This window comes from Schistocerca piceifrons, chromosome 2 (genome assembly GCF_021461385.2).
Source record: "Schistocerca piceifrons isolate TAMUIC-IGC-003096 chromosome 2, iqSchPice1.1, whole genome shotgun sequence".
In the NCBI taxonomy this organism is placed as follows: Eukaryota; Metazoa; Arthropoda; class Insecta; order Orthoptera; family Acrididae; genus Schistocerca; species Schistocerca piceifrons.
In genome coordinates this window covers 929,073,778-929,094,870 of record NC_060139.1, presented here as the reverse complement: position 1 = coordinate 929,094,870, position 21,093 = coordinate 929,073,778, and the positions used below count along the sequence as shown (strand labels likewise).

Here is a 21,093-nt window from a genome sequence, read left to right as displayed (position 1 = left end):
CTCAGGATCTGATGGTCGTCACCCCACCAGTTAACACAGAATGTTAACATCCTTGGGGTACAGATGTGACTCTGCCGAGATCCCATGGATCTGACATTAACTTCACTTGAGGAAATGCGAACCAGTACTTTTCATTAAATTTTGTGTGAAAGTCTCCCCACAACAAAACAATCACCACTTTACTACGTAACCAAACAGCAGTCAAAGTTATTCTATTTTCTACTTTGTCATAGACAAGTTTGAATTCTTCGTCCATAACCTTTCTGTCGTCATTAAGTTTGGAAAAAGCAATAGTTGCAACATTTCCGGATATTATATTCTTGGAAATTTCTCGTTCTATAATTTGCTCAAAAGGTTCCGACAGACTACTTACATTTATAATGTCGAAGTCGCCTATTTTTTCTTTGAAACTTTGTTCTACATTATTTACTCGTGAACTGACAGTCATATACTAACACCTGTAATTTTTGATTGAATAATGGCTATTAATTCCGTAGGTTGATCTGCACTCTCTTTCAAGATATTCATTTTCTGTCTTACAGAATTACATTTAACATTACGTACATTTTCACAAGATTCTAATTTTTCAATAAGGTCGGGGTCATTATTATTATATTTAGTGTCAAATTAAGTTTGCAAAGACGTACAACGAATCCATGTTTATTGTTTGGCTTTTTCGAATTTCATTCGGAGCATGCAACTGAGAACTTACGGAGTCTGCCTCTTTACTTAGAGTTGCACATAAAACTTTTGTCTGAGCTTTTATAATTTCAGTCTGGGTATCTATTTTAGTACCTATTGAGTGTATCAAGTCTAGGGTTTTCTTGAAATTATTGTCTATTTTATCTTCTGAAGTTTTGATCAAATTCACTAACTCAGACCAGTCAGGCCCTTCTTTAGCAATTCTAATAGCCATGGCTGGTTCTGACTTCTCCCCAACTGATTGTATACTGTCCATGTTTTTATAGACTTTCACTCTTGTGAGGATCTAATATTAATTTCAATTATACCAATTACACAGTAAAAGTTCACCCCACAGTATTTTGTAACACCTCTTACTAGAATAATAAAGTTTTTATTTCACACTCACCCGGCGTAGAATTGTATGCTGCATCGCCAAGGAGGTGTAGAATCGGCACCAGTGAATAGCACAGGCGCTGGCAGCGTCGAATGATGGTTGCGGCTACAGCATCGGTGAGTGGACATGAGGTCAGCAATGGTGAATGGCAGTTGCAGATGGCGACGGCGGCTGCTTACCCAACATTGTACAAAAACGAATTTTCTTTCCAGTCACCCACCATCTCTCGAAGTCCCACCATCTGGCCACAGGGGAGCATTTTCCTCGTAGCTCAGTACCACCCAGGACTGGAGCAACTGAATTACTTTCTCCGCCAGGATTTTGACTACCTCTCATCGTGCCCTGAAATGGGAGGTGTCCTGCCCACTATACTCCCCCCCTCCCGCATGCGCGATTGCACGCGCGTGCCCTGACACACACACACACACACACACACACACACACACACACACACACACACACACACACACGTATTCCGCCATCCACCAAACGTACACCATATCCGTGCCCATCCCTATACAGCTCCTTCTCCGAATTCCTTGTCTCATGGCTCATATCCCTGTAAAAGACCTTGCTGCAAGACCTGTCCCATAGATCCTCCCACCACCACCTACTCCAGTCCAGTCACAAACTTCACCTATCCCATCCAAGGCAGGACTACCTGTGAAACCAGTCATATGATCTACCATTTAAACTGCCTCACTGTGCTGCATTGTATGTGGGCATGGCCACCAACAGTCTGTGGCTAAGAAGCAACTGGACCACCCTTTGCGAGCACACTGCCAAACACGACGTTCTTCATTTCAACTACTGTTTCACAGCCTGTTCCATATGGATCCTTCCCACCAACACCAGCTTTTCTGAATTGTGCAGGTGGGAACTCTCCCTGCAATATATCCAAAAACTAGTACCTTCTTTGTTCTCGTTCCCGCACTACGAAGCCCTCTATTCAACCAACGCATCTTGTCTTTTGACTTCTGTGTGTGTGTGTGTGTGCGTGTGTGTGTGTGTGTGTGTGTGTGTGTGTGTGTGTGTGTGTGTGTGTGTGTATTTTTGACAAAGGCCTTGTTGACTGAAAGCTTATTGTGTGACAGTCTTTTTGTTGTGCCTATGTGCGACTCAGGTTTTCAGACCTCATCTGGCGCAGATCCCAAAAACCAGTCTTCCCTTCTCGTCCCACCCAGTATCTCCCCTCACCTGGGTTTCTAGGCAACATTTCTAAGTTCTCGCCAATTCCTAAATCTCACTTGTCCTTATTCTTCACCCCTCTTTCTTCCCATTCAGCCCTTCTCCCAAGAGGAGGAGCCACTGGCTCAGAAAGCTTGCAGAATTCTATTCCTTTTTATGTGTACTTTTCCTGCCACCACTCGGTGAGTATATTTTTTGTTCTACCCAATTACATAATATTTTCAAATAACATAACATGTCAGTTACATAACTGCTGTCATTTATTATTTTGTTGTTTTCTTTAATAACATTATCCTCACATTGATAACTGATTTCCTGGTTTCTCTTTTTTAACTATTACCCATATGGAAACAATTTTATCTCAGTTACTGATTTCATTCATTTTGCAGAGGGTTTTTGATTGTTAACCACTTTTTAAGACAACACAGTACTTCGTGTAGTATGTAATCAGCTCTGCATCTCTGTTTTTTGTAATAATCTGTTTCCTCTTCCTTGCATATGACATTTTGCATCACCTTGAAACTTGCTAAGATGGGGTGGTTGTGTGTGCCTCTAAGATAAAGATGGCCCTACTGTATGTGCGTCATGTTGGAGAGAGATCTGTGGAGAGATTAGATAAACATTTATTCTTGCATTTTCCATTCTGGTAAAGATATGAACATGACAGCTGATACACTTTTGTTGCATGGAGTGAATATTTCTTCTCTTTACTTTGAAATTAATTCCAAACAACTGTATTTGATGAAGATACAGGAGACAATCCGAGTAGCCGCCTTAGGTTGTTTGCAGATGATGCTGTTATTTATCCTCGAGTAAACTCATCAGAAGATCAAAACAAATTAGAAAAGATATCTGGCTGATGCAAAAATTGGTAATTGATCCTAAATAATGAAAAGTGTGAGTTCATCCACGAGGGCTAAAAAGAGTCTGTTAAACTTCAGTTACACTGTAAATCAGTCCAATCTAAAAGCTGTAAATTCAGCTAAATACCTGGGAATTACAATTACGAACAACTGAAAGTGGAAAAAAACACACAGAAAATACTAAAATGTAGACTTTCACGGGCGGAAATATCATGTCCATTATAATTATCTGGGCTGTTATGCTGTGGTCGGTTGATGAATTCTGTGGTGATTCCCAACGTTTTGTCTCCGACTGCGGGAGACATCTTCAAGGGGGTCCGTAGCTCGATGGAAGGTCCAACACACACACTGAAATTCAAGGCTAGAAGAATGTGTTGGTGGAAACTTATCTAAAGAACAAATAACTCCAGTTCTGATTTGTGCTAACACAGATGGAACTGAGAAGAACAAGTTTCTTACCATAGGTAAATCAAAAAATGTTAGGTGTTTCAAGCATGTAAAAAGTTTGTCAGTGCACTATAATGCTAATAAAAAGCCCTAGATGACATTCAATCTCTTTGAACTGGAAATAGGGTGTTGGGATTGGGAGCTTAGAAATCAGAAAAGGAAGATACTGGTTGGTTCAAATGGCTCTGAGCACTATGGGACTCAACTGCTGTGGTCATTAGTCCCCTAGAACTTAGAACTACTTAAACCTAACTAACCTAAGGACACGCCGGTAAACAGGCGCCAAAGGGGGCGACCCAAGGTCGGAGTAAGTTTGTGCATTCAACAAAGAAACTGCTACACCCATATCTACTTGCAGTTGTAATCGGCGCGACCGAACCGACACCTCGATAAAGAGTTTGTGGGCCGATGTGTCGGGAGCCTGGCCCGATGAAACTTCCTGAATGTCAACATCCATGTCCTCTGTAACTGCTTCCTTTGATTCTTTCGAGACTGAGCGGCAAACTTTAGCAATGTGTCGTTTTTTATTACATTTGCGACAAACGGCCCAACGCTGGGGGCACTCTGACCGATCGTGATGTATGTGGTACGACGCACAGGACGGTAACAGGGGCCGGCAGCCGGAACTCTGTCTATGCACTGTGCAGGAGTGGCCGTAAAGGCCGGATTGTACCACTCGCATGTCGTCCACCCCGGATGCAGTGGACGTGGCCACGCCGCCCTGAACCGCGGCGACGTCGCACCACGCTTCCAACTGTTGACCGGTGGCATGAGAGACTTCATACGATTGAGCAATGGACAGGAAGGGTCTTCTAACTGCAGGGCCCGTTGCTGGACCTCCCTATCAGGGGCTGAACGAACAATGACGTCGCGCACCATAATGTGGGCATATGACTCTCACGACTGCTCTGTGACAAAATGACACTTGCGATTAAGACCGTGCGGGGTAGCGGCCCACGCCCGATAAGACTGATGGGGCTGCTTCTTGCATTGATAGAACTCGACCCTAGCCGCCACAACATGCGTGCGGCGGCGATAATATGAAGACAGTAATGAACACAATGTGTCAAAAGACAATGACGAGGGTTCCTGCAATGGCGCTAGCTGCCGCAAAACTTGATACAGCGAGGGAGATATCCAAGACAAGAAAAGAGCACGACATACCTCCGCATCGGCAACATGAAACGCCTGGAAATGCTGCCGAAGGCGATGTTCATACGCTTCCCAATCCTCCGCCGTCTCGTCATACGGGGGAAGGGAGGAGGGAACGGCGCTGGAGCAGACGGCGTGGAGAGCAACGCCGGAAGCACTTGTTTCATGGTGGCCATGAGCTCCGTCTGCTGCTCAACCAAAACCCGCACTAAATCCTCCATGCCGCGGATAAGCTGCGAAACCGGAACGATGACGCAACACGCGAAAGAACGACCCTACTCGTCGCCAATTGTGTAGTAACACGGTTCACGTTTTCCGACGCACTTCAGAGTAGACCGGGAACTGTCTCATAGGCATGCCCGATGTGAACTGACTGGGCACGGCCCGTGCTGCCTGAGTTGTTGTTGTTGTTGTTCCGCTAGCAGAGATCGCTGCCGAATTCCCGCGTGCCCTCTGGTGGACGGGACTCTATTTGCGGCAACTACTGTCTGTGACGTGCTGTGCCGATGTGCGCCTCCCACCATCTTTCTGCTGGCTACTGCACCTCCTGTAACATTGTATAGGCCTCAGCTGAAGATTTGTTGAGACGAAAGGAGAATTTCAAAGCCACATATTGTTCCTCACGTGTTACCTCCATTGCAGCAGTAGGCGATACTGAACATGTCTGACCTTGCCTGCCTGTCACAGGTGGGAACCAGGAGTCCCAACAATGAAACTAATACAACATGTTTGTTGCTCATTAATCTAACAGATTGACATGAGATTAAATTTTAGCGCAAGAAATTATGACGATAAAAAATTATGATCATTCTTTATTGAACAGCTGTCCTAAAACTGGAATGGATAGGTTAAGTTTTGTATAGTGGGAACTGGTGAAGTGTGGTAGGACTTTGGATCAGGTCAGTACAGGCTTATCAGCACATAATCAAATAGGGGTGATTCCATATTAGGTGTAATGAAGAATAAGGAAATAGGAATGTGAGTAAGCTGCTATTAACTGCATAGCGAACTCATTATTTTAGCCTAGACAGACACAAAGCCAACACCCACTCCAGTAGTAAATGTTTATATGCTCTGTATAAGATGGAGAACGTTGACAGGGGAAAAGAAATGTAAGGGGACCCACCTGGTAGAATTGCAGCCAGTGCATAATTTAATCATGCCTACTACTGGTTTAAGAATCATTTTAAGGAAGTTGTATATGTGGAAGAGACCTGAAGAACGTAAATGGTAAGACAATGATTTCGAAACCATATTTTAAATGGTAAAACATTTCCAGGGGAACTCAGATGTTAATTTATTGGTTATGAGATGCAGAAAATCCAAAATGGCTACACTGGAATGGCTAGAGAAAAAAATGCAAAGCTGTAGAAGCATGCATTACTATGGGACAGATAGACTCAGTGTATAGGAAAATTAAAGAGACAGACAGATAAAAGAGAAGCACATGCGTGAGTAACAAGAGCTCAGATGGCAAGTTCATACTAAGCTACAAAGAGAAGGCTGAAAGATGGAAACGGCTGTTCAAAGGAAATTGATTTGAAGACAACATTGTAGGAACACAGGACAAAGTAGATGAAGATGAGTTTGGAGATACAATACTATGAGAAGAATTTGACAGTGCACTGAAATACCTAAGTCAAAACAAGTTCTATGGAGTAGACAACATTCCCTCAGTATTATTGAGATCCTTGGGAGAGCCAACTGCAACAAAATTATTTCATCCAGTGCGCAATATATGAGACAGGCAAAGTGGTCCTAGATTTCAACAAGAATGTAATAACCCCCACTCCAAAGAAGGCAGGTGGTGTCAGGTGTGATTACTATCAAACATCAGTTTATTAAGTCACGGTTGCAAAATACTGTCACAAATTATTTACGGAAGAATGGAAAACCTGCTAGAAGCTGATCTCTGAGAAAATCACTTTGGCTTCCAGATAAATCTAGGAACATATGAAGCCATAGTGGCTGCACGGCTTACATTAGAAGGTAGAATGAAGAAAAGTTAACCAACATCCATAGCATTGCAAATGTGGACAGAACTTCTGATATTGTTGACTGAAAAACACTCCTTGAAATTCAACAATATTATGAGAAGGAAAGTTGCTACTCACCATGTAGCGGAGATGCTGAGTCGCAGATAGGCACAACAAAAAGACTTTCACAATCAAAGCTTTTGGCCATTGACCTTCATCAACAACAGACACACACACACACACACACACACACACACACACACACGTGCAAACACAACACACACACGATTGCAGTCTCAGGCAACTTAAAACGCACTGCGAGCAGTAGCACCAGTTCATGGTGGGAGTGACGACTACATGGGGGTAAGGTTGTGAGGGGTGTTTTTTTTTTTTTTTTGTGTGTGTGTGTGTGTGTGTGTGTGTGTGTGTGTGTGTGGTGTTGACGAAGACCAATGGCCAAAAGCTTTAATTGTGAAAGTCTTTTTGTTGTGCCTATCTGTGACTCAGCATCTCCACTATATGGTGAGTAGCAACTTTTCGTCTCATAATATTGTTTCATTCCATCCTGGGTTTTCCATTGTTTGTCTCCTTGAAATTTGGGAGGTAGCAGGAATAAAATACAGGGGCAAAAAATCTACAACATGTTCAGAAACCAAACTGCAGTTACAAGAGTTGGACACGAAAGGGGAGCCATAGTTAAGAACATGTACTCTGTGGAAGCAATAAAGGAAGCCAAGGAGAAATTTCTGAAAAAGAATTAAATTTCAGAGGGTGAAATAAAAACTTTGGGGCTTACTGATGACACTAATTCTGATGGCAAAGTACTTGGAAGACCAATGAATGGAATGGATAGTGTGTCAAAAATGGGTTATAAGATGAATACATGAATAACTAATGAAGAGGTACTGAATCAGATTGGGAGAAAAGAAGTTTATGGCGCAACTAGACTAAAAAAGAACCAGTTAACAGGGCACATCCTGAGGCATCAAGGAATAGTCAGTTTGAAACTACCTGGCAGATTAAAACTATGTGCCCGACCGAGACTCCAACTTGGGACCTTTGCCTTTCGCGGGCAAGTGCTCTACCACCAGTAAAGCTGTGAGTACCGGGCGTGAGTCGTGCTTCGGTAGCTCAGATGGTAGAGCACTTGCCCGCGAAAGGCAAAGGTCCTGAGTTCGAGTCTCGGTCGGGCACACAGTTTTAATCTGCCAGGAAGTTTCATATCAGCGCACACTCCGCTGCAGAGTGAAAATCTCATTCTGGAAACATCCCCCAGGCTGTGGCTAACCCATGTCTCCGCAGTATCCTTTCTTTCAGGAGTGCTAGTTCTGCAAGGTTTGCAGGAGAGCTTCTGTAAAGTTTGGAAGGTGGGATATGAGATACCGGCAGAAGTAAAGCTGTGAGTACCGGGCGTGAGTCGTGCTTTGGTAGCTCAGATGGTAGAGCACTTGCCCGCGAAAGGCAAAGGTCCCGAGTTCGAGTCTCGGTCGGGCACACAGTTTTAATCTGCCAGGAAGTTTCATATCAGCGCACACTCCGCTGCAGAGTGAAAATCTCATTCTGGAAACATCCCCCAGGCTGTGGCTAACCCATGTCTCCGCAGTATCCTTTCTTTCAGGAGTGCTAGTTCTGCAAGGTTTGCAGGAGAGCTTCTGTAAAGTTTGGAAGGTGGGATATGAGATACCGGCAGAAGTAAAGCTGTGAGTACCGGGCGTGAGTCGTGCTTTGGTAGCTCAGATGGTAGAGCACTTGCCCGCGAAAGGCAAAGGTCCCGAGTTCGAGTCTCGGTCGGGCACTCAGGTTTAATCTGCCAGGAAGTTTCATATCAGCGCATACTCCGCTGCAGAGTGAAAATCTCATTCTGAATAGTCAGTTTGGGTATGGGAGGGAGTGGGAGCAGGGGGATTATAGAAGGTGACGAGCCGAGGGTTTCCTGTTGTATGCGGATTCTAATATTTGTAGGTTTTGGTAGTTATGCAAAGATGAAGTGATTTGCTCAGTTTAAACTTGCATGGAAAGCTGCATCAAACCTGTTTTCGGACTGAAGAACAGAACATGGTATTTAAATTACATTTTTCATGTCTTATTAGTATCAGTCTTACTATTTTCTTGGGCAGTCAGCTATTGCATATTATAGAAACCTGTGTATTAATATAATATTAATTTAGGAACAAAGGAAAGTTCAGGTTGGAGCATCAACTACTGTGAAAAGGATAGATCACTACTCACCATAAAGATGACTCACTGAGTTGCAGACAGGCACAAAGAAAAGACTGTTACACACTGAGCTTTTGGCCAAAGCCTCCTTCAGAAAAGAAAGGAAAACACACATTCATTCACACAAGCAGGCACTCCTCATGCGTATATGATGGCTATTTCTTACCGCTGTGGCCAGAGGCATCAAAAGCTGCAGCCACTCATAGCCTCCAAAATCGCATGCAGCTATCTTCCATCTTGTTAACTTTGTGCTTTGTGACTTATGTGCTGTGAAGTTACTCAAAAATTAAAATAATCAGGGTTGTTGACTAGGTTGCTATAGTCAACTGATCTTCTTTACGTCGAATGTCATAATAATTCGTACTTATTTGGTTGTTGTCAAACCAGAAATACTTTTTCTTAAATATTATAACTACTCTCAGCGACGCACCACTGTGTACACGTATTTATTTTACTATTATTATGTTTACTTATTTGCTCCTGGCAACATCCTACAAACTTCTGATATTTTGTCAAATTCTTCTTTATAACATAAAAGCTTTCTTATTTTACAATCTGTGTATTCGCATCCTTCACCTGGGGTGCCATAATGAAGTGGTACGGTTCACTCGTGTTTGTATTTGCATTCCAGACAGTACCTACTTCATGAATTAATCTGATGCCATTATCTGTTTACAATTAGTGTTACTGTATTCCAACTTGATGATTCACTTCTCATAGCATTCTCAATGCAGTGGTCCTCCTACACAGCACCACTAATTGTGCCACGGCACTACTTTCCTTTCTGCAGAGGGGCAAGGGCTCATATCTATACCCTCTAGCTATGAAATAGGTAATTACTCTTTAAAGACCTCTGGTGTATTTATCACCAATAGCAACATTGAGTGAACAGATCATTTACGTACTACATGCTCGTAACCAGTCAGGACCTGGTGGCTCACTGAATGACTGTTGGTAAGTAAGAGATTACATGATATAGCTTTCTTTCTTCTGGGGCTAGACTGTTGTCATCAGGGCCCTTCTTCTCTAGAGTCCACAGAAACCCCAAAGTGTGACTGCAAAGTGTAAACAACTTTCCCCTCACAAGTGAAGACACTCGCTCATCGTCATGTCTTGTTGTTCCCATTTTGCCCTTCAGATCTGCACATAAATCTAAAAAATGTGCACACAGTGTGATGTTCTTCCTACACTACTAATTAAGGTCATGTTTCTCCATGAGCATCTTCCGCCATTACAGTTGATATGTTGCTATATTAAGAAAAATCATATACCACAGTATGAAATGTTACATAAATAATTTTGGTGCCAGATGGACTACTGTAATCTCTTTAGATGTGTTAAGGTTGATCTTGTTTTGTCACATTCTGGTATCTTCACTTTTTAGTGTTGAATAGAGCTTGAGCAGATGAGAGTATGTCCATTGACTATTTATTAATAACCATTCACATGAAGAAATCGGTATACATAACTATTATTGTCCTATGGTACTTTTTACTGTAGAGAAGGCAAAGAAGTTTATCGAGGTTTATATATTGTGAAAAGAGCTAAGTGAAATTGGATTAGTTTCTGGCTGGCTTGCACTGTGTCAAAATGGCCACTTGCATGGTACATAAAAATTAAGAGAGAGTAATTCTCACCCTTTCCAAGAGCTTGCAGTCTTTAACTTTCCGATTTCACGGTCGAAACTTAAAAGGAATGGCTTGGCTGTCATTTCACCTTTAATCGTTCTGCTACTGCTAATTGCCATTAAATTGTGAAGTGAATTTTCTTTGGATGGATCCTTATTGTTAACCCACAAGCCACACAGTTTGAGGTGCCATGTCACAGATTGCGCGGCCCCTCCTGCCCAAGGTTCGAGTCCTCCCACAGGCATGGGTGTATGTGTTGTTCTTAGCATAAGTTAGTTGATGTAGTGTGTAAGTCTAGGCACCGATGACCTCAGCAGTTTGATCCCTTAGGAATTTTCTCTCTCTCTCTCTCTCTCTCTCTCTCTCTCTCTCTCTCTCTCTCTCTCTCACACACACACACACACACACACACACACACACACACAAGCGCGCGCTTAATCCACAATATCACTTGTCACTGTGCAGACAAATGGTTGAGAAATGTCATTGCAGCAGTCTTGCTGTGGCCACCTCAGTGTGCACTTGTATGTTATGTGTATCAGTCCACTCTAGGTGAATGATTGCCTTTCCCTTATTTTACATGTTGTTGCTAACATTATAGGTTATTTTGCAAAAAAACTGCAGTGTCACTGACTCAATTCACCATAGCAGACCCCAAATTAAAGGCAAAGAGACAGTTCTCAGTTCACATACTTTTTATTGCTAGAAAAGCTTCATATGAAAGTAATAAACAAAACAAAAGAACAGTCTAAAGCAAATCTTGTCTATATTTTGCAACCTCGCAACAGAAATTGATATTGTATTTGTCTCCTCAATGGCAATATTCAGCTTCTGTGTCGCATGACCTGTCTCACTGAGAAAACCTTCAAATTCTCCATCAGATTCCTAAGGAATTTTATTCAACATTTCAGTTACACCATCAATTTTCAATAGAACAGCTATTTCACAAGTTTCCTCACGCGATTAATGCAGCCTGATGTTTCTATTAGTGAGATTACATGTGTGGGTAATTTATATATCTTTCCCTAAATAAACTATTACCACATACTGGCTGACTGCATGGTCATTCTATAGTGTATTTTCATTAGTTCCCCTATTATCTTACTTCACACTGCTTAATACAGTCCGAAAAGTAAAAAATTCTGATTGTCAGTCTGCTGGCTTGTGTACTGCTGTGGAAAAGCCAAACCATAAGCTTATGAACACTTATCCACAATAATAATAATGGCGTGTAACGAGGGCCTCCCGTAGGGTAGACTGCTCGCCTGGTGCAAGTCTTTAGATTTAACGCCACTTCGGCAACTTGCGCGTCGATGTGGATGAAATGATGATGATAAACACAGTCATCACGAGGTAGAGAAAAATCCCTGACCCCGCCGGGAATCGAACCCGGGACCCCATGCGCAGGAAGCAAGAACGCTACCGCAAGACCACGAGCTACGGACCACAATAATGTAGTGGATCATCTTTGGGTTAGGACTTTGGCATATCTTGTGTATATGTTTGTCTCTGTTTAGACAAATTGTGGTAGTTTATAGTCTGCTTGGCAAAGAAGTCTTCCTGTACCTATGATAACCTACTGTTACATGTATATGAAGTAATATCAATTAAGGCATCTGTCATTGTGAAAAGTCTTGTCAGCATTTTACATAGCCTTTGTAAAAATTCTCCATGATTGTCAATCATATCAAGTATTTGTAGTGTCAACACCCAACTGACTGCATTTGTGGGTTTCTGTTTCTATAACGAAATGCAATGTACTTTCTGTCATATGAATTTAACTTGACTTCAGTGGCCTCAAATATGTGGCCTTTTATATTCAGCACATGCCATCTGGAGTTTTTAATGCTGTATTTTTAGGTTATTAAGTTTTGTCACTTTTTGGCTTCATTATCCCATTATCCTTGCAGTACAGTGCAGTATCACTAGCAGCTATGGATTGAGAAGTCACTGGCAGAAAATATGTCGATATTTCATTTAATTGATATGGTAGGTTGACTATAATATGTATTTGTAATGTAAGTGTAACCACCACTCATAGATTAGGCCTTAGGCCTCTTCCAACTGGCCGACTAGGCAGTATGATCGTGGGACATGTGATCAGCATGTTACCAATCCCTCCACCTGTTATTGGCAGTAAATGAATCCTGCTAATGTCGTCCCTTCTTCATGCAAGCAGCTCCACATTTAGCCTCACAAGGGGTGAGTGATTCCTGTACCGGACCTCCGTACCCCAGAAAACAATGGAGGAGGTACCAGGAATTGAACCTGAGTCTTTCCATACCAAAAGCAGCGACACTGACCATTTGACACCTGAGGCTGTCATAATGTGCACCTATTTCCGTAAGGCTCACAAGTCTCCAGGGTTTACTTTGTCATGATGATGTTATCTGTTTTTGCATCTCAGATCTTTTCTTTGTATGTCTTCAGAGCAGTTTCATATCATGACCGTTTCTTGGGGAAGTGCTGTGTCTTAAGACATACCAAAGACATACAGCTACCCCACAGTAATTGATAAACTAGTGAAAGATATTGTACCTTTCACATTTCATGCTTTTAAATATTTTTCCTATTTAAGAAGTTAAATTTGAAGAGTTCTTGTCGATTTACATTTTATACACACAAACGAAATTCCCCCATGTATATACTGTATATATTTATTTTGCAAGGCTGTTTCAGAAAATTATTGCGCATTTGGGAAGCCTGCAACTGTGTCATTCATGACTTAAATAATGAAATACTACAGCAACTGTGTATTTTTTTTCCATGCTTAACACAACATGTTTCAAGAATTTATTCTTATTGTCAAGTGCATTTGTTTCCAGCAACACTGCTTCTGTAATCAAAACATGTTACAGAGATATGACAGTATTGTTTCACAAAGAGCTTGTATACACTAAGAGGTGTTACATTTTATGTGAGTAATTATAAAATTTATTTTACTATTATTGACGGGTGAATTATCGATTATGTTTGTATTCTGTTTTGTTGTAGATGTTGGGTACAGTCTATGAGAAAATGAACGTGTTTATGGTAATGACTACAGTAATCATATACAGGGGAAACTTTTGAAAGAAATTTACTGATTCACTATCTAGTTTGTCATTGAGAACTCCTCTCCCCCTCTCCCTTGCTTCTAGTGGAGATACAAAAATTTCCAGCTTCTTAATTAAGTCCATTTCATTTTTGGAAGTATCTTAAGATTTATGTTTTCAAATAGGTGTCCAATGTTTATGTGTATTGGTATTGCTATTGCCGATTTTATGAATTGGTTGTGCGTGTAACAGGTGATGTTTTCAGTGTACCTAATTTGAAAGTTCCTGCTGGCCGTACATTTGAATTGTGTTACTGTTTTCTTCTAAGGAGCCAGGAATTGCTTCCTTCTTTTTGGTATTTGTTTCTACATTTTGTCTGTCATTTAGCTGAGGAAGTCTTTAGCAGTGTAGTTTTCTTAATGATGTGTAATTATTTCTCCTTGTCCTCTTCGTTCAATGGAATTTTGTTTGCCCTGTGTACCAAAGTTTTGTATGCAGCTTTCTTGTGTACGTCTGGATAACATGATCTGGCAGATATTCTGCTACTCATGTTATCTTTATGTCTGTCTGTGATTTTCTACCCACAAATGTAGAAAATTAATTTTGTGTGTGTGTGTGTGTGTGTGTGTGTGTGTGTGTGTGTGTGGGTGCACGTGTACTTCAGCTGTGAAATTTATTTACTTGTGGGCATTATTAAACAGGTATATGATACTATGGGTGTCATTAGTGTCACCTTCTGCTACACATTGCTGAGGAAATACCACGTGACAACAACCCTGTTGTGCATGTTTTAATTTAATATGGAGGTGAAATTTTATATTTTATTGATGCCTTTTGGCTATATTTTAATGTGCCTCTGCCACAATATGTAATCCAGTTGTCTGTACTTCCCTCTGAAGAAGACGTTTTTGTAAACGTTAAAACCCTGGTAAAGGAGTTTTAATAAACCTTCTCAATTTGCAGCTGATTGGCTGTTTACTATTTTTACAAGAGGACTTCATTCTGTGGTTGGTGTTTGAGCCATGTACAAAATTTTAAGGCTTTGAAGGTCTTGTTTACGGAGAGTACTTGTTACTATACCTGTGTGTAAAACCCAAGTTTCATGAGGAGGTAGACGCCTGGAGAAGTGAAGCCGTGAGCGCGTGTTGTCTTGTGCTGTATAGCTCAGTAAAGTACAACATTTCCCAAGAAAGACATGGTTCTAATCCAGCACCCAGTGTTGATTACCGGTACTAGGGAGTTTCGAAACATTGCATGCTCCAGTGCAGATTGAAAGATTCGTTCTGAAAATAATGCTAGTTTTTAGGATATGAAACATAATTTAACTACTAACTTTAACATTTCTTTCTGTTTCAGTAGGTTGCTGCTGATTTAGTAGCAATGAGCTTATAAACTCATTTTACCTCATCAGTAAATAATAATATTGTTGATTCATAGAAGTTTGTCGACCAGTAGTGCAACTTAATTCAGGAATCAGCTTTGTGCCTTCACTCTGTCTTTAGTTTTAAAGTAAATGTACATGATATGGGTCTTTCAGTAGAATAAATTGTGCATGAGATGTGAGGGAGCATCAGATGAACACTTAATTTTAATATTATTCATGTATTGACATGGTACATAGATGTCATTGTACTGTATAATTTCCCTTGTGCTAAATGCACTTACAAAGTACCTGAATTTGATCAGAAAAGTATTGAGTTGAGAGTTTTCACAACCATTACACTAACTATGTGTTTTCACTGTTTTGTATCCATTTTTTGCTTTCATTTGACTTTCTGTCATAGTTATCTGATTACTTGAAGGAGCTCCTACAATAAGTTGCTTCGAATTTGCATTATGTGGATGTCAACTACTTTTAGATGTTACTATAATAGAGCACTTAGAAGGGGACCTTCCGCTCTCAGAAATTCAGTTCAGAATGAGACTTTGAATGTTGGTAGTATACCTCAAGGGCGTCTTAAAGGCACTATCCAGAAATTTTTTTTTAAAAAAAGGGCTCTAGAGTTTTAATTGTAGCTCATAATCACCTAATATAGGGTCAGAAGTGGCATTCAGGTGTACAGGTGAAGTTGCTAAGTTGCTCAGTGAGAAGTGTGCTGGAATGTCATACAGACGATCCAGGTTTGATCCTACCTGCACGCTCAATTTTTATTTTGTTTTCTTAATTGTTTAAAAATTATAAAAACTTTAATTAAATTTATTGACCTAAATTGTTATCAATAAATTATAAATAACTTTATTTTATTTATTAAATGGCTGTCACAGGCTACTTAAAATGTGAATTACACTTGTAAATAGCTTCTTTTTAAAATGTTAAATAGTTTCAAAATGCATTTTAATGGAGGTAAATTAAATCATTAATTTCTGTGATTATAATGTTACTACAAAATTGGATGGTATTATAAGTTGTGAAAGATTATAAATATGCATTGTTAATTCAAGGAACCAGTTTCTTCGTGGAAAAGCAGAATATAGCTGTTACTGTACTGTATATACATTCAGACTGTCAGGGAAGTGTTAAGGCCCTCACAGAACTTGTCAGACAATGAGCCTTACCTGCTACAGTGCCTGTTCATTCCTGATTCTTGCAGAGATTGGAGTGTTCTGTACTGCTAAATATTATTGGAATTTTTACAATATAGTGAATTAAAAATGTCTGCCAGTGAAAACATCGTGAAAGTATCAGAAGCTGCAGATTCATTATACAGTGAAGCGTCTAAGGTGACTTTAAAAGATGCGGATATTTAAAATGAAAGCTTACTTGCTGCAAATAATTTGACTGCATCAGAATCTTCAATGACAATTTCTCTTGAAACAATGTTAATAGGTGAAGAAATTTACAGACATAATGTGGACATGTTGGCTGAAAAAATACTTACGACTGATGATTGACATGCTACAGACATGAAAACTGTGAAAGTGAACCTTTCGAAAACTACGAAGACCACAGCTCATCTGGTGAATGTGAACCAGAAGAAAAGAAAGCAAGAGAAGTAGACCATCTTCCTTTGGATTACAAAATTAACATTGTTAATGTAGCATTGGCTCACCCCATGTGGAAACTACAAATATAATAAGAATGGGAAGAAGAAATAAAATAGGAGGCAATCAGTTTGATAAGTACACAGCAATTAGTCCTGGACGAGTGACCGTTTTGTTGAATCCTGAGAGAATAATCAGCAAATGGTGACAAGGAATTTACAACAGTGGGCTTTAGCAGCAGCACAACAGTTCACAGATTTTGAATTTACACTTGTGACAGATGCGTTCATAGATTCAAAAATAAGCACGAAATTCATCAGAGAAAAGTGACAATGTTTGTTTCAAGAAAGGAAGCAGTGACAATCAAAAAACCTTGGCTGCTTCAGACACTTTTCGAACCTAGACGTTAAAATTGATAACGAATTTCAACAAAGCTTTTGTTATTAACATTGACCAGGCTGGTATTTATTGCAAGGTATTCTAAAATTCATTTTGCTTTCTATTTTTATGATTCTGTGACAAAATGTTCAATTTCGGTTGTTTTTTCCTTCCAAGATGTCAGTATCAGTCGGTGTACAACAGAACTCTGGCTGTCAAAGGAAGCAAAACTATTTTTGTCAAGAGAGATAACATGAATAAAGTAATGCATACATATACTGCTCAATACACACTCACTCTGTCTGGAAACAACCTACGTCAAGTGTTTGTTTACAAGAGACAACCAGTAACTTTGGTCCCTGAGTTAAAGTAAAAGATTATGAGCAAAATTATAAAAATGTTGGAATGTCTTCCAAATCTGGGAAGCTAATGACAGAACTGTATACTGATTTTCTCAAACAATGTTCGAAGTCTTATATGGGTCAAGAATGGTTTCTGTTAATTATTGACTCTTGGGGTAGAAAAGCACAGCCTGAATTATACGACAAAATCTTTCAGGATGACAAGAAATCGCCAATCTGTACAATTAAAGTGATTTCTTGGAACTGTGCTCCACTTGTTCAACCATGTGACATATTTTTATATAAAAGTAAAAAAATCTGATAAAGCGTGTACAAAATTGTGCTTATCTTATTGAAAACAATAGAGAAATAAATTTTCGAGGAGGCTGTATAAAAATACAATCAATAGTGCAGTATGAGGGATGCATGCTACTGTTTACAGTTTTGAAATACACCCTTGTATTTTCTTTTACAAGGGCTAATCAGAGAGTAGGGAATGTTTCCGTGTGATGTCGCTAGGCACCCGCCGATCGCGTATATTTTGATATGTACGTGCTCGGCAGCTCAGTCGGTATCCATCAGTGACAGCGGGAATGTCTCTGCACATCTGGTTTTTTCGATATTCAAATTTGAAATGTGTGCTGCAATCAAAAATCTCACAAGTTGTGTGTGTGGTCTGTGATACGTGATACGGTTTTTGTTGGCAAAAAACCTAAAACCCATAGAAATTTATTGTGAACTGTGCAATGTGTACGGAAACAAAGTAATGAGTGGATGTTCTGTCCGGAAATGGTGCATTTGGTTTAAAAATGGCCGAACCAACGTTCATGATGAAGAGAAGAGTGGACACCCGAGCATTGTGACTGACGATCTTGTTGCTAAAGTTGATGAAACAATTCATGAAAACTGTTGCTTCATAATAACGGAGCTTCTGCTTTCTTTTCCACAAATTTCACGGACTTTGTTGTTTGAAATTATCACTCCAAAGCTCGGCTACCACAAATTTTGTGCATGATGTCTGCCCAAAATGCTTACAGAGTGCCGTAAAGAACAGCAAATGGGGGCAAAGTTGACATTTCTGGAGGCCTACCACAAACATAGTGATTCATTACTGGATCAAATCGTAACCGGTGATGAGTCTTGGGTGAAACACGTCAATTGTGAGACAAAATTACAGTCCATGGAGTGGGGGCACACAAGGTCCCCCCAAAAACCAAGAAAATGTTTTCAAACCTTGTCAGCAAGGAAGTTGATGGTGACAATGTTTTGGGATAGGCAAGGTGTGCTTCTTATTGATTTTCTTGAACGTGGAGCAACCATAAATCCTACCCAGTACTGTCAAATCTGCACAGCCTTAGAAGAGCAGTTCAAAATAAATGCCGAGGAAAGCTGACGTCCAAAATTTTGTTTTTGCATGACAGGGCCTGATCTCTCACGGCAAACTGCACTAAAGAACTCCTTAATTCATTCAAATGGGAAATTTTCCCTCATCCACCCTACAGTCCCGATCTTGCACCAAGCGACTTCCACTTGTTTCCCAAGATGAAGAACTGGCTTGCAACACAGCGCTTTGATGATGACACGTAATCCAGGCGGGCATGACTCACTGGCTGAAGTCTCAGGCGGCAGAATTTTATGGTGATGGTCTTTCAAAGCTTGTCCACCAATATGATAAGTGCCTGAATGTTTGGTGTCTATGTGGAAAAGTAGTAGGTCAGTCACTCTTTTAGATGTATATGATAAAATGTCTTTCTTGTACTTAGTTTTTATTTATTTTTATTATTTAATGTCAAAACTTTCCCTACTTTCTGAATAGCCCTCATATTAAGGCGTGTGTATTCAGGGTATTTCTGGAGCTTGATGTAAACCTCAGGCTGTGCAGCTGTCATTGTGAGTTAACTGTAAAGAACTTTTCAAAGCTCAAGACTTCTGTAGCACGTCACTACCGTATTTTCAGTATCACAAGGCTTTCGCAGGGACGTATTGGATGCTGGTGAAGCATATAAAATTCAGTCTCTTTATTAGCTTCAGGTCTAGGATGGAATGTAACAATACTAGAGAAGGAAAGTTGCTACTCACCGTATAGCGGAGGTTTCAGTTCTCTGTGACTGTAGACGTGTGTGCAAGTTGCGTTTGCGTGCGTGCGTGCGTGCGTGCGTGCGTGCGTGTGTGTGTGTGTGTGTGTGTGTGTGTGTCTACTGCTGACAAAGGCCTTAATGGCTGAAAGCTATACATCCGTGAATCTTTTTGTTGTGCCTATCATGACTCAGCATCGCCGCTGTATAGTGAGTAGCAACTTTCCTTCTCTGGTACTGTTAGCTTCAGATCTTGTTGTTTTCAGAATATCAATTTTTTTTTTTTTTGTTATCATTACAGAGTGTTAGTTCTGTGCTCAAAGTGGGTCAAAATTTTATCCTTCAGTGCGGTAGCCCCAACATTTTATTTTTATTTTTTTATTATTTTTTTTAGGTGGTACCCAAGCCAAAAGCTATGACATTCACAGAAAAATCTGAGATCGCATATGCATCCTATATCCAGAAGTTGTATTTCTGCAGCTTGCAGACTCGGAGAATAAAATCTGAAACTGAGGTAGGAATAAACTGCAGCTTTCTATTTGTTGGTACTGAGAGGGAAATAGATGTTCAATTAATACATTATATTTTTGAAAAGATTTGTTTCAGTGATCTAGAAGCTGAAAAACTTAAGCTAGATAATGAGATTTCCACTGTTAAACGATGGTTGAAGGAAGTGTCTTCTTTGCAAGAGAGTGAATCCAGGACTGAAGAACTAGAAAATATGTTTATGGAAGTGAAAGGTGAGATTTACCTGCATGTCATGAATTAAGACTGCCTTGGCTGATTGCTGATGGAAGTTGTCCATATCTTGCTGTTCACAAACAGCAGTACAACCTGTGTAAGAGATGTTGGATTGGTTGGTTATCTTCATTGGCAGCTGCTGTTAAATAACAGTTATTATTATTGTTTTCTTTTCTGTCATTAGTGTATTATAAATTAGAAAAAGTTTTCACCTGAAATTTTCCACTTATTTGTGAAACATTGCTATTGGTAAAAAGCTGAAAAAACTGAATAGAGGAAGAGAAAGCAAGCTTTTGCTGACAGCAACCTCTGCTAACGATGAGCAGAAAAAACATTTGTTTTCAAAGCCTGTAGAGGGTAAATAAATGCCCATTACCAATAGCAATGGGCATTTATTTACCCTCTACAGGCTTTGAAAACAAATGTTTTTTCTGCTCATCGTTAGCAGAGGTTGCTGTCAGCAAAAGCTTGCTTTCTCTTCCTCTATTCAGTTTTTTCAGCTTTTTTCACTGTTCTAGATGTTGGGCAACTTGCTCAATTGAATCTTTGTATTTTTCCCAGTGTGCCTTTTTTTGTTTTTGAAGGAGATAGTAAATGAATACACAAAGTTCCCTTCCCCACACACTATAAGATGCCTTTTGGTATATAGATGTACTGTCCGTAATTAACTATCCTGATTGTACATTAAATCTCTTGGTTACTATACCTTGAGTCACCTGTGTAAACGTATCACTTCTGTGTTTTTCCTGTATTCATATTGATACTCTTGTTAAGGCTCATACCACATTTTCCTACAGCAATATGCAATGACAAATTAATTCAATCAAATTTATGGTCAAAATTCCCTGAAAATTACTATCATTCGTGCAAATACTACCAATAACTAACACACATAACAAACTACTCAAAAACCTCTCATGTTCTTTTATGTTTATATTTTTTTCAGTTACTAGTTCTTTTGGGAGTGTGTTGAAAATATTAAATAGGTTTGT

General features: G+C 40.0%; 1 protein-coding gene across 2 annotated transcripts in view; it reads left to right on the top strand.

Moving 5' to 3' along the window:
* The window catches only part of LOC124776843, a 140,966-nt gene that overhangs the window by 76,374 nt on the left and 43,499 nt on the right, over positions 1-21,093 (top strand). For both annotated transcript variants that reach the window (XM_047252007.1, XM_047252006.1), the window contains exons 4-5: positions 19,755-19,874; positions 19,956-20,100. In XM_047252007.1, the coding sequence (XP_047107963.1) occupies positions 19,755-19,874; positions 19,956-20,100 (265 nt within the window). The remainder of the gene's footprint in view (positions 1-19,754; positions 19,875-19,955; positions 20,101-21,093) is intronic.